General features: G+C 42.8%; 1 protein-coding gene across 3 annotated transcripts in view; it reads left to right on the forward strand.

Annotated features, from left to right (window-relative positions):
• The window catches only part of LOC139578637 (guanine nucleotide-binding protein G(I)/G(S)/G(O) subunit gamma-12-like), a 61,078-nt gene extending 47,730 nt beyond the window's left edge, over positions 1-13,348 (forward strand). For all 3 annotated transcript variants that reach the window (XM_071406506.1, XM_071406504.1, XM_071406505.1), the window contains 3 exons: positions 12,620-12,662; positions 12,761-12,872; positions 13,104-13,348. In XM_071406506.1, the coding sequence (XP_071262607.1) occupies positions 12,792-12,872; positions 13,104-13,229 (207 nt within the window). In that variant the 5' untranslated portion in view covers positions 12,620-12,662; positions 12,761-12,791 and the 3' untranslated portion in view covers positions 13,230-13,348. The remainder of the gene's footprint in view (positions 1-12,619; positions 12,663-12,760; positions 12,873-13,103) is intronic.
• The last annotated feature ends 502 nt before the right edge of the window (positions 13,349-13,850 follow it).

A 13,850-nucleotide genomic window follows, 5' to 3' on the forward strand; every position in this document is an offset into this window, starting at 1 on the left:
TTAATACTTTTTTGGTTACTACATGATTCCACATGTGTTATTTCAATGTTTAGATGTCTTCACTATTATTCTAAGATGTAGAAAATAGTAAAAAATAAAGAAAAACTCTGCAATGAGTAAGTATTTAAAAACTTTTGACTCAAATCTAATCAACTTTTATTTGTCACATACACGTGTTTAACAGATGTTATTGCGGGTGTAGAGACATGCTTGTGATTCTAGCTCCAACTGCAGTAATATCTAACGACTGGTACTGTATGTGCGGGCACACGCATGCATGTGAGTGTGAAGAGGGGTTCCGGCTTAGCTAATTTCTTACTCCTCTGTGGGATTTTAGCATATACGGTGCAACTACTCTAACTTCCAGACAGCTTTGTGTGCTGTGCAGTCATGCAAGTTTTTCTCTCCTATTCTGAGAGGGTGGAGAAAGCAAGCCAGCCAAGGCAGGTTTTCACAGTCCGTTGTATCAGACCAGCAGTAAGGAGAGGCCTCAGCCCTTTCAACTCTCTTACTCAATAGGAAACAGTGGCCTTAGTCTGGTCTAGCAGAGTAACACACAGTCAGACACAGTAAGCAGTTACCAACACTTACTGCCCTGCTTGCATGGACACACACAAACATGGATTTCCGCTTACTGACCAACAGTGTTTATCACTGCTGGGAAGAGAATAAAAAAGGGAATTAAAAAACATCCACAAGCAGCAGCATCTTAGCCTGGTCACAGAACTCCTATGGTCGTTGTATGACAGGAGTTGACATCCCCGAACAAATAGATCTGGGACCAGGCTAGCATCACCTCACTGTTTTAAGTAATTTTTTTGATTGAGATACTCACTGTTCGTATTAGAAGAAGTGATAGCAACATGATCTCATCACAGCTGCTTCATAATGGAGTGGTTGTTACAGAGTTACACGATTTTGAAAGTTACATGACAACTTGTCACTTGAGAAGAGCTATTAAGATGATGAGAGCTGTTCTGTGTCACTTAAGGTGTCAGCAAGTGTCAGACACGAAAGCTCCGATTTTAGTTGGCTTAGGATGACTGACCGGTATGGTTAGGTATTTCTTTCACTTCCAAATCTTTGTTCATCACTCGGATATTGGAAGATTGATTCAGAAGGAACGTGAGAAAGCTGGAAATTGAGGTTCGGCATTGGGTGTTAGATCAGTAGAGCTTCAGCCAATCAGGGGCTCTGTTCACGATGTGCAGTATTTGTCATAACTACCTGAACACGAACACACACAACGTTTGTTTTTGTTACTAGCCACCTGAGTTCCGATAACCTGCCACACACAAAGATGAGCTCTGAAACCACCTCAGGCCTCCGCTCCTCAGGCCTCCGCTCCTCAGCCCACCGCTCCTCAGGCCTCCGCTCCTCAGGCCTCCGCTCCTCAGGCCTCCGCTCCTCAGGCCTCCGCTCCTCAGGCCTCCGCTCCTCAGGCCTCCGCTCCCCAGCCCTCCGCTCCTCAGCCCCCACACTTTCATCTTTCATAAAGCCAACGCCAGAACACTTGATTGGGGCAAGTTGACAAAAGGATGAGAGACAGTCAAACGCTTCTCTGCAGTTGCCGTCATTTGGCTTGACTTTCTTGTCTGGCTGTGAATAAGACATAGGAATAAAAACTGAGGCTGAGTGTTAAGATGTGCCAGAGCAGACAGTGTGACTAAAGTTTCATGATCTTATCTGTAATTCTGAACCATGTCTTGCGGGTGTTTCTTTCTCTCTCTGCAAGAAAAGCAACAACCGCACTTTGTGCAGAGTCTTTCTTTTGTGGGGGATTATTCTACAAGATAACACCTAGAGTGTGTCTATGAATTGTAGCGGCTAGGAAAGTATGCAGAATGACGTTAAAGCAAGTAAGCAACATGGACTGACACGTGAAAATTAATGTCCCTCACCACCACCCTTACCAGCTTGTGAGATTTTCTATTGCTGTGTAGAGTAGAGGAAGAACCGGTCTTATTTGCTTCATTGTCCTGATTGTTCTAAAGTAAGCATTTGGGTTGGTCTCAGCGGAGATGAAAAGCCTCTAATGGATCTGGAGAGACTGTTGCGTGAAAGGCCCTTTTCATTACGCTGCTTCAAAGTAAATGGAAGGCATGCAACAGGTTTAGTTTGCATGACATCTCTCCTCCCCTGTTCCTCCCCTCCCCCTTTGTCCTCCACTGTGTGTGTGTGTGTGTGTGTGTGTGTGTGTGTGTGTGCGCGCATCTATTAATAGAACCAAATGGTGGAGCGTTTCATTGATGTTGCATCTGGTCATACACACTGTGCCAGACAGACTCTCTACCCCTCTCTTACATGCCACCCTGTTGCCTGCTGAAAGAAGTGCATATGCAGAGGTTATCTCATATTTACTGCTAGGCTACAGATGACTGCAGTTTTGAGGAGACACTGATCATGATCGAATGAAAACAAATACATTGAATCAAGATAAAATATACCGTGTGCTTCCTGAAGGGAAATTATGCACATGTATGTCAATGTGTAACCGCACCTGGCTCTTGCCTTTTGCTTGTCACCATCTATTGACTGGCTCACAGATGTACTATATGGAGAGTAAATACACTTCATAGCAAGCCTTAATCCATGGACATTGCTCACCTTCCCTCTCCTCTCACTGCAGGGTGTACATGCATTGGAAGCCATAGATGGACTGCTGCTGTATCTTAGGAAATCTTACATCAGACATCTTACTCACAAAGCTTTGATCACTTTCTGATTGTTAGCCAATCTGTGTTGTGTGGGATGGCCACACACAGCTCACCTCTGCTGCAATACAGAAAGGCAAAGAAAGGCAGGTGTAAAGAAAGAGAGGAAAGGGTGAGAAAAGACTCTGAGACGTTATTGTCCTGCATTTGACACTACCAGCACACCTTATTCGCTACTTGGCTCTGCAGAGCTCAGTGTGAGAACAGAGGAGACTTATTCTCTGGAGCCAAGAATTAAACCTGTAGCAAGTGACTCAGTGGCAAAGAAGCCTTCTATCCTGTTGAGTAGACTGTAAATAAAACACCCAGTCTATGTTCCAAATGGCACCCTATTCCCTATATAGTGCATTACTTTTGACCTGAAAAGTAGTGCACTAAATAGGGAATAGAATGCCATTTGGGACATAGGTGGGTCGTTCCACCAATTAGGTGCCTTTTGAGTATTGTAACCTTCTGAAAAATATATATATTTCACAAAATGTTAAACATTCTGTCATAAAGACCACATGTTCAACTAAATAAAAAAAGCATTTTACCATCTTGAGGTTAGATTTTTTTTAAATGACTAGTAAGTGCCTATTAAGTGCCAAATAAAGTAACAGGGTTGACCATAAGATTTCATCTTAAATCAGCCATAAATCCCCTTGTGATGGGTAATGGAAGCTTGTGGTTGTGCAACAGGGAAGGACAATTAAATGCGAGCTTCACAAAAAAATATATAATTGTGATAACATTTCTAGCCTGTCTATCTATGGGTTAAAGGGTTGACATGTTATGCTCGACCTGCTCAGTTTTCCACCACAAAACGCAAGCCAAAAAGACTAGAACCAGCTCACCTGCTTTTACAACACTATGATTAGACTATTAGATGTTAAATGCTTCTTTTGAAAAAAGGGTTTAGTTCAACAGGGTTGACCTTAAAATGAGGGACATTTATTTATTTATTTTTTAACCTTAAAATGAATCTCTAATCACATTAAATAAACAATCTTCAGAAATTACTTTGTCAAAGCAACAAAATCATTAGAGCTTTACAATTATGGTAAAACGGGAAGAAATGTGGGGTTATGTGGGTTAATCTTCCTAGAAGTCACAGAGGGACATGTCAAAATGCTGAATTTTAGCACTTTAGCAAATGTTTATTCATACAAAAAAATCTGATTTACTGAATTTTCCATGTGGTCTATGTTAAAGGGCACTTTATATAAAAAACAGGCTTTTAAAATTCTATATTTGTGCACAATATCTACTTAATATAACAAAGGGACGCCAAAGGCATTCATTTTGTTGCATATCGCATTTCATCTTGGCTGACTATACACCGTAGGCGTCCGAGTCAGTTTGAACTACAAATAACTGCACTGTAAATCTGTCATCATAAACATTATTACCTATCAATGTTGACTCCTACAATTTAATGCTCAACCCTGCTTGACTGTCGTTCTTGTTGCACTGGTCATTATGGAGTTATCAATAGTCCTACTATGTTTGGGAACCTGTCTTTCTCTGCACGCCTGACAAGCTGCCTGCTCTCGTCTCGGACAGTCTGTCTCCTAGTCCCAGATAGCATCAGGCCGTGTGAGATTAGCACACATGAGAGCTCAGATAAACTTGTAAGAAATCTCCCGGACCCTATTTTTGCTGCCACTATTTTACACGTCACGAGCAGTCAGTAATGCAGTGTCTGACTCTGGTGCGTCTAGTCGCACTGATAACACATCTGCATTGTCCCTGTGGGAATGTAATGGCCCCTGAGGCCTCAGAGCTCATTGTAGTATCATTGTGGTATTCGGCACCAGACACATATTTAGGCCCAGGCGTGAAGCAAGGCCATCTTGTTGCTAGGCAGTTTAGTAGTGGAGAGGACAAATAATGGACTTTCTTTTTCTCCCGTTCTCACCCGAGGGGGTGTGTTATATGGCCAATATACCACGGCTAAGGGCTGTTCTTATGGATACAGCCCGTAGCCGTGGTATATTGGCCATATATCACAAACCCCTGAGCTGCCATATTGCTATTATAAACTGGTTACCAATGTAATTAGAGCATTAAAAATAACTTTTGTCATACCTGTGGAATGCGACCTAATATACCACGGCTGTCAGCCAATCAGCATTCAGGGCTCGAAACACCCAGTTTATAATGGATAATAAATCATTCTCACAGCTCAGCCAAGTCTCTCTTCTTACAATCATCCCTCAATCACTGAATAAATCCAGTGTAAATTTCAGAGTGTATTAGCAATATAGTAATTGGTAATACCTACAAGTAATCATAGTAATAACCATCATTTCACAAAACGAGGCCTTAAATATCTCAACCATTTGATCATAGTTTCACACTACAGGTCAGAGCTTGCCGTTCGTTCGACCTCTGCTTCTTCTGGTGTGGCGAGAACCCACCTGTGTACACTACAGCCACAGGAAAGCAGTGCCTCTGTGGTCTCAGAGCAGTCTACAAATATGAAGGTCATTAGTATCAATGGTGCAGTGTGTTGTGGTATATACTTACATGGTTTTAATTGGCATTACAAAAGACTCCAATCTCAGGTCCAGAGAGGTGGCTGGGGAGCAGGATGGGATGCTAGCTATGGCATTCCTACAGACAGACATTCCCAATCCCTGACTCTTGGCTGCCAATTCCTGGACGGGAGAGTAGAGAAGGGGGGTGGTCCTGTTGGCTGGCTATTTATTTGTCAGTGAGAATCTGTGAATCCCTTGACTAAGTCCCTCCAGCACTGCCGACCGGGGAACTGTCACGTTCCTGACCTTATTTTCCTTTGTTTAACTTTGTTTAGTTGGTCAGGACGTGAACTGGGTGGGTAGTCTATGTTATGTGTTTCTATGTTGGGTTCAATGTGTTGCCTGATATGGTTCTCAATTAGGGGCAGGTGTTTGACGTTTCCTCTGATTGAGAACCATATTAAGGTAGGCTGTTCACACCGTTTGTTTGTGGGTGATTGTCTTCCGTGTCAGTGTTGTTACCACACGGGACTGTTTCGTTTGTTTAGTCTGTTCCTGTTCGTGCGTTCTTCGTGTTTTTGTAAGTTCTCATGTTCAGGTCTGTCTACGTCGTTTTGTTGTTTTGTAGTTATTCAAGTGTGCTTCGTGTTCGTCTTGTTTAATAAATCATTCATGTATTCCACCTACGCTGCATTTTGGTCCGATCCTTCTCGCCTCTCCTCATCCGAGGAGGAGGAAGAAATAGACGGACGTTACAGGAACGGAGGACAGGGTTAATTCAGGGCCGGGAGATACATCAGAGGCCTGGAAGGGACCTCCTCTGTCAGCCAGGGTCTATGTCCCAAATGGCACCCTATTCCCTATAGTGCACTTATTTTGACCAGGCCCCATAGGGCTCTTGTCAAAAGTAGTGCGCCACATGTATATAGGGTAAAAGGGCCCTGGTCAAAAGCAGTATACTATATAGTGAATAGGGTGCCATAGAGCCAAAGGGCTCTAGTCAGAGTAGTGCACTAAATAAATATGGAATAAGGTGCAATTTGGGACGCATACAGGCTGTTCCTAGAGGAAAGCCAATCAGCACGGCTTGTGCCAAACTTCCTTCCTTTACTGATTTACTGCTATTGATGCATAGCAAGGCCATGGACAACAGCTTTCAGCTTGTGCCAAAGCCACAGGGAAATGCCACTGCCAGCACAGAGGTGTACTGTATGTGTGGTCTGGGGGTGGTGGCCACCTCTGCTGCCAGCCTAGCCGTGCCAGGTGGGCCTTTTACTGTGTCCTTGTGGACCATGTCCTTAGGTGGTCTGACCAGGTGTGGAGCGTCCGAGTCCATCCAGTACAAAAACATGATGCACAAAGACACCCAGCTGCAAATCAGAGCACAGGACGACTCTAAATCTGCATCCCAAATGCCACCCTATTCCGTATTTAGTACACTACATTTGACCAGGGACCATAGGCCTCTGGTTAAAGGTAGTGCACTAAATAGGCTATTGGGTGCTATTTTGGGCACACTAATACTGTACATACTAATACTGTTCAGTACTTTCTTCAAGAAGATACAAGGTATGATCAGATTTAAAGCCTCTCAAAATAGCTCCAACTGAACACGTGTCATTGAGTTGACTAGACTTTACTGCAGCCTTTATTATTAAACATAATCTATTATTGGGAAAATGTGTTAGATTTTTATCCTCTACCATATCATGAGTTGAGAGCTATCTATCTATCCAATAGAACACAGAGGAGATTATTTAATGGAAGCTTCTCTAATGTAAAACATGTAAAGTGTGGTATTCCGCAAGGCAGCTGTCATGGTCCTTAAACAAAACCTGTGTGTCTATGTACGCTGATGATTCAACATTAGACACTTCAGCATCACAGCTAGTGAAATCACTGCAGCCTTAAACAAAGAGTTGCAGTCAGTTTTGGAATGGGTGGCTAGTAATAATCTAGTCCTGAACATACAGTGTCTAAAAGTAAAAGCATTGTATTTGGTACAAATCATTCCCTAAGTTTTAGACCTCTGGTCTCTGACTGTTGAGGAAATGAAACGTTTTGGTGTTACCTTAGACTGTAAATTGTCATGGTCAAGGAATATTGAATCAGTTGTTGTAAAGATTGGGAGAGAGGTATGTCTGTGATAAAGAGATGCTCAGCATTTTTAACACCACAGTAAACCAAACAAGTCCTGCAGGCTCAGTATTTGTATTGTTTCTTTTTTTTCCAATGTGTGAAAATTTGTGTGTTTTTAATAGTATTTCTTTATTATAATTGTTTTATATGTCTGTAGTGTCTATCTTTAATGATTTAAATGTATGTACCTTGTAAAATATTTTTGTCTGTCTTTTTCATTATGTGTCGGCCATTGGCGTCAGCTAATGGGGATCCTCATAAAATCATGAATCATAAAGCTGGTTGTGAGTGTTGCACACAGCAGCACCCAGCCCATTGCCCTCAAGTAATCAAATCAAATCAAAGTTTATTGGTCGCATACACAGATTGGCAGATGTTACCGCAGGTGCAGTAAAATGCTTGTCTCTAGCTCCAACAATGCACTAATACCTAGCAATACAAAATACTCACATAATTCAGAATATATATATATATATATCAGTAAGCATTGTCAGAGACCTGAATATAAATATATATACACTATATATACAAAAGAGTGTGGACACCCCTTCAAATTAGTGGATTCAGCTATTTCCACCATACCCGTTGCTGACAAGTGTATAAAATCGAGCACACAGCCATGCAATCTCCATAGACAGACATTGGCAGTAAAATGGCCTTACTGAAGAGCTCAGTGACTTTCAACGTGGCACCGTCATAGGATGCCACCTTTCCAACAAGTCAGTTCGTCAAATTTCTGCCCTGCTAGAGCTTCCCCGGTCAACTGTAAGTGCTGTTATTGTGAAGTGGAAACGTCTAGGAGCAACAACGGCTCAGCTGCGAAGTGGTAGGCCACACAAGCTCACAGAACGGGATCGCCGAGTGCTGAAATCGTCTGTCCTCGGTTGCAACACTTCCTACTGTGTTCCAAACTCCCTCTGGAAGCAACGTCAGCACAAGAACTGTTTGTCGGGAGCTTCGTGAAATGGGTTTCCATGGCCGAGCAGGCGCACACAAGTCTAAGATCACCATGCGCAATGTCAAGCGTAGACTGGAGTGGTGTAAAGCTAGCAGCCATTGGACTCTGGAGCAGTGGAAACACGTTCTCTGGAGTGATTAATTACGCTTCACAATCTGGCAGTCTGATGGGCGAATCTGGGTTTGGTGGATGCCAGGAGAACACTACCTGCACGAATGCATAGTCTAAACTGTAAAGTTTGGTGGCTGAGGAATAATGGTCTTGGGCTGTTTTTCATGGTTCAGGCTAAGGGCCTTAGTTCCAGTGAAGGGAAATCTTAACACTACAGCGTACAATGACATTCTAGACGATTCTGTGCTTCCAACTTTGTGGCAACAGTTTGGGGAAGGCCCTTTCCTGTTTCAGCATGACAATGCCCCTGTGCACAAAGCAAGGTCCATACAGAAATGGTTTTTTGATCGGTGAGAAAGAACTTGACTGGCCTGCAGAGAGCCCTGACCTCAACCCCATCGAACACCTTTGGGATAAATTGGAATGCAGACTGGGAGCCAGGCCTAGTCGCCCAACATCAGTGCCCGACTTCACTAATGCTTTTGTGGCTGCTGCGGAGACTTGCTTCCATTCAATGTTCCAACATCTAGTAGAAAGCCTTCTTAGAAGAGTGGAGGCTGTTATAGCAGCAATGGCAGGACCAACTCCATATTATTGCTCATGATTTTGGAATGAGATATTTGACGAGCAGGTGTCTACATACTTTTGGCAATGTAGTGTACATATAATGGTGTGTAAAGACAGTATGGACAGTATATGAATAGAAAAGGTGTTTACAGCAGTAGTTCCACTGAACAAAAATATAAACGCAACATACAACAATTTCATTGATTTTACTGAATTAACGTTCATATGAAGAAATCAGTCAATTGAAATTAATTAGCCCCTAATCTATGGATTTCACATGACTGGGAATACAGATGTGCATTTGTTGGTCACAGAATGGTCCTCACAATGGGCCTCAGGATCTTGTCACGGTATTTTTGTGCATTCAAATTGCCACTAACAAAATGCTAAAGGAGTCCGTTGTCTGTAGCTAAGGACTGCCGATACCATAACCCCACCGCCACCATGGGGCACGCTGTTCACAAAGTTGACATCGGCAAACCACTCGCCCACAAGACGCCATACATGTGGTCTGTGGTTGTGAGGCCGGTTGGACCTAATGCCAAATTCTCTAAAATGACATTGGAGGCTGTTTATGGTAGTGAAATAAACATTACATTCTCTGGCAACAGCTCTGGTGGACATTCCTTCAGTCATCATGCCAATTGCACGCTCCCTCTACTTGAGACATCTGTGGCATTGTGTTGTGTGACAAAACTGCACATTTTGGAGTGGCCTTTTTTGTCCCCATCACAAGGTGCACCTGTGTAATGAGCATGCTGTTAAATTAGCTTCTTGATATGCCACACCTGTCAGTTGGATTAATTATCTTGGCAAAGGAGAAATGCTCACTAACAGGGATGTAAACAAATTTGTGCTCACAATTTGAGAGAAATAAGCTTTTTGTGCATATGGAATGTTTCTGAGATTTATTTTATTTTAGCTCATGAAACATGGGACCAACACTTTACATGTTGAGTTTATAGTTTTGTTCAGTGTTTATAGTATGAGCCATGACTAGAATACAGTATATACATATAAAGTGGGTAAAACAGTATGTAAACATTATTAAAGTGACCAGTCTTCAATGACTTCAATGGGCAGCACTCTAAGGTGCAGAGTAGAGTACCTGGTCGTAACTGGCTAGAACAGTGACTTAGGTTCAGGGCAGGGTACTGGGCCGAGGCCAGCTAGCGGTGACTAACAGTCTTATGGCCTGGAGATTGAAGCTGTTTCTCAGTACAGCTGCATCAAAGCTGGGACCGAGAGACTGTCTCCACCTTCTATGGTAGCGAGGTGAACAGGCTGTGGCTCGGGTGGCTGAGGGCAGGCAGTGTGCCCCTGGTGATGAATTGGCCTGCCCGCACCACCCTCTGGAGAGCCTTGCGGGTGTGGACGGTGCAATTGCCATACCAGGCGGTGATTCCAGCCCGACAGGATGCTCTCAATGGTGCATCTGTAGAAGTTTGTGGGGGTCTTAGGGGCCAAGATGAATTTCTTCAGCTTCCTGAGGTTGAAGAGGCGCTGTTGCGGCGGCTTCACCAAACTGTCTGTGAAGGGACAATTTCAGGTTGTCAGTGATGTACTTCCTCTTTACTCCCCAAGCCCTAGCTGCTAGCATCATGCGTCTCATACAGAGCTGCCAGGGTCACGTTGTGTCTCGTGCAGAGCTGTAAATACTAAACACTGGGTTCGTAGCCCTTGTCTGACCCAGCCCTCAGATAATGGGATTCTTCCTGTGTTCACTCCATCTGTGTGTTTTTAAAACCTGCTCTTGTGCAAAGAACACAGACATATGCACATTAAACCATTCCAGTGTCTACCCAAGCCAAGCACACAAAAGGCACTAAGACAGACATGAGGATGAAAGGTGTCTTGTATACATTTTACGGAAAGCTGTAGTGTGGAAGAGGATGAAGTATCTTATGATTATTTCCATGATTCAGTGAAGATCCTCTCATGTGAAGAAAAGATTGTTGAGACTGTTGTTGAGACTATGGTCTTCAAATGTTTATTTGTCAGGATCCTGTGATGCTATTCCTGTACTCACTCCCCGTGGTCTTAAGCTTTATGTTCCTGTCGGTTTGTTTGAGTAACCACCTCTGCAGCTCTTTCTTCTTCCGCCGGGCTCTATTTTTAAAACCGGAACATATTTAAGAATTTATACTTCAGAGGGAAACTGAACTGGCTGTCTGGCTGGGGATACAGCTTCCTGTGAAGGGATGAAGGGAAGGAGGAAAGGAAAGGAGTGGGTTGGTGGGGTGGTTAGTGAGATGTATGCTTCCGATGGAGGTCTCTCAATCCACTTTGTACTCAGCTGTACTGTGGCTGGCTACCAATGACTTCATTGTTTCTGCTTCCTTACGTGCATCCTCCTCCTCCATAAACCTCTCAGCTATTGTAATAGAAGTGGAATCGCAGTTTGATGACCTCAATACAAAGGTTATAATTGAGGCTTCTTCTCAAAGTAACTGTACTGTGTGTGCGTGCGTGTGCAATGGTTTTGTTGTTATAATGTAACACATGTGTTCCTTTCCCTGACTTAAACACAGCTGCTGAGCTAGTCTACCTTGCCCGATTCATTCATGTACTGTACTGTTGACCAAGAGATACTGTATTTCTTTTTCAATATTGCATCATGTGCAGATAGTCAACCTGAACTCAGAGGTAGATGTAACATAGTAAAAGTAAATCTGGTACACAGTTTCGTACAGTATGTATTAATTTGTGGATGTCCATCATCCATTTCGTGTGTTACGAATTTCAATTCGTACAATGTTACGAATTTGCTAAATGCATGAAATGTTTTACGTATTCCATTTTGTTTTGCCTAATGTTAGCTAAGTAGCTAAAGCTAACATTGGCTAGGTGGCTAAAGACGTGGATGTCGATTTAAAGGAGCCCCCGCACCTTAATCTTAATTGGGTTAAATGCGGAAAGACACATTTCAGTTGTACAACTGACTAGGTATCCTTCTTTCCCCTTTAATTTGAGTCTTCCGGAGTTACGTTTACTATGTTACGTCTAGTCTGAGACCAGGCTGAGATAGTAGAATACAGCAAGTAGGCTAAATCTTGCCCCAATAACTCAAACCAAGATTCCCACTCAGTCAATCTGAATCCACAGGTTCCAAGGTGAGAGAGAAACCTGGCAGACCAGGTGCTTTGAACAGTGCCAACACCCCAGGCAATCTCTTTCTTACTACATACAGACCCACTATAGCAGACTGTCCTCTCAGGCAATGTCTTTATTGCTATGGACCAATGTAGACTTCCCATGATGTGTGAGATTGTGCAAAAGTTTCCATCTTGGCCAATCTTTATGTGATTACGTCCGCTAGCTTGTTTGCAGGTTGTTGGTTTAGTAAATTGCAGATTTAACTTCCGACTGTCACTTTTGGGAAGTTACTCTGGAGAAGGACAGTGGAATAACAGCTGCTCCTAGGCTTGTTTTTTTGTTGGTATATTGTGTTTGGCAGCTTTTCAAAGTTATGTTCCTGACACTTAACCATATTGGGTAACTTTCCAACACACCATCTGTTGTGCAAAGACGTAAGAAGGGCCAGCTGATGTAACTGGGATATCTTTTATGACACAGTTATACAGGGACTGGCTGTTCTGCTGCCCTATATCAGTGTACAACTGGTGATTTTAATTATGTCTTATTGTGCTTTTCTTTTCTTTTTCCAGATAAAGCCACTCACACACTGCCGCTACTCCCAAATTGTGGAAGGTATACCCAATAACAATGTTAATTCAATCAGTGAGTCAGTTCATTCATTCTTTCCCATGGTGTTATACAGTAGGTGAATCCAGTATGTGTTTTAACAGAGGTTTGCGGAGACCAACATATCTTTCGAAGATGCAGAGTTCCAATAACATTGCCCATGCCAGGAGGGCAGTCCAGCAGCTGAGAATAGAAGCCAGCATTGAGAGAATTAAGGTACGCTTCTCAAACAACCCATATATCCATATATACCAAGATATACGTATATGACATTACATGTTCCATCCTGCAAGAACTTAGTCTGGCTGACACCAGCTCTCAAAGTCCTATGTAGTCGCGTGGGTTGTGTCAGCCAGGCTAGCAAGACCTGCCTTCTCTGACCTTCTCTCTATGTGTGTGTTGCCTTGTGTTGCCAATTGTAACCTGCTGTATGATTCTCTCCTGCAGGTGTCCAAGGCCTCAGCAGACCTGATGCACTACTGTGGAGAACAGGGTAAATATGACCCTCTACTCATGGGTATCCCAGCCTCTGAAAACCCCTTCAAAGACAAGAAGCCATGCACTATATTATAGTAGCGGAACAGCTGAATTACCTTTGCTTTTTTATTTGTATTCTTTTATAGTGAGAAATATACAACGTTAATACCGGTACACTATTTGCCTTAAGGCCAGCCCAGTCCCACTCCCCATGTTTCCTTGTACTTTAGGTTGATTTCAAAATGTTACCTTAGGGCCTATAGGGCTCTGGTCAAAAGTAGTGCAATATAAAGGGAATAGGGTGCCATTTGGGACTAATTCACTCTCTCCTTTAAACAAGTGCCATTTTGGTAGAATCAGAATCATTGGTCCTCTCTCTCCATCAGATACAACAATTAATTTGTGACCCAGAAAAAAAGCTTTTAGTTCAGTCAGTCATGAATAGATAAGAGCTCATTCTGAGGCTCCTCTCAACAGAGACTGGTGTTCTTTCAGATTGTTACCGTATGTTATGCAGACTAAAGACCAGCTGGGTTTGAACAGGGGGTTCCCAACTTTGTCATGTTAACACTAAAACAGTTCCTTTAAAATGTACATCAACTTACTGGCAGCAAATGTATTTTACAGTACAGCTACTGTAATCCATTTTACTGTAATCCATTTTACAGTACCACAAATGTTACTGTAATCCAATTTACAGTATATTACTGAAATTAC

Source organism: Salvelinus alpinus, chromosome 6 (assembly GCF_045679555.1).
Source record: "Salvelinus alpinus chromosome 6, SLU_Salpinus.1, whole genome shotgun sequence".
In the NCBI taxonomy this organism is placed as follows: Eukaryota; Metazoa; Chordata; class Actinopteri; order Salmoniformes; family Salmonidae; genus Salvelinus; species Salvelinus alpinus.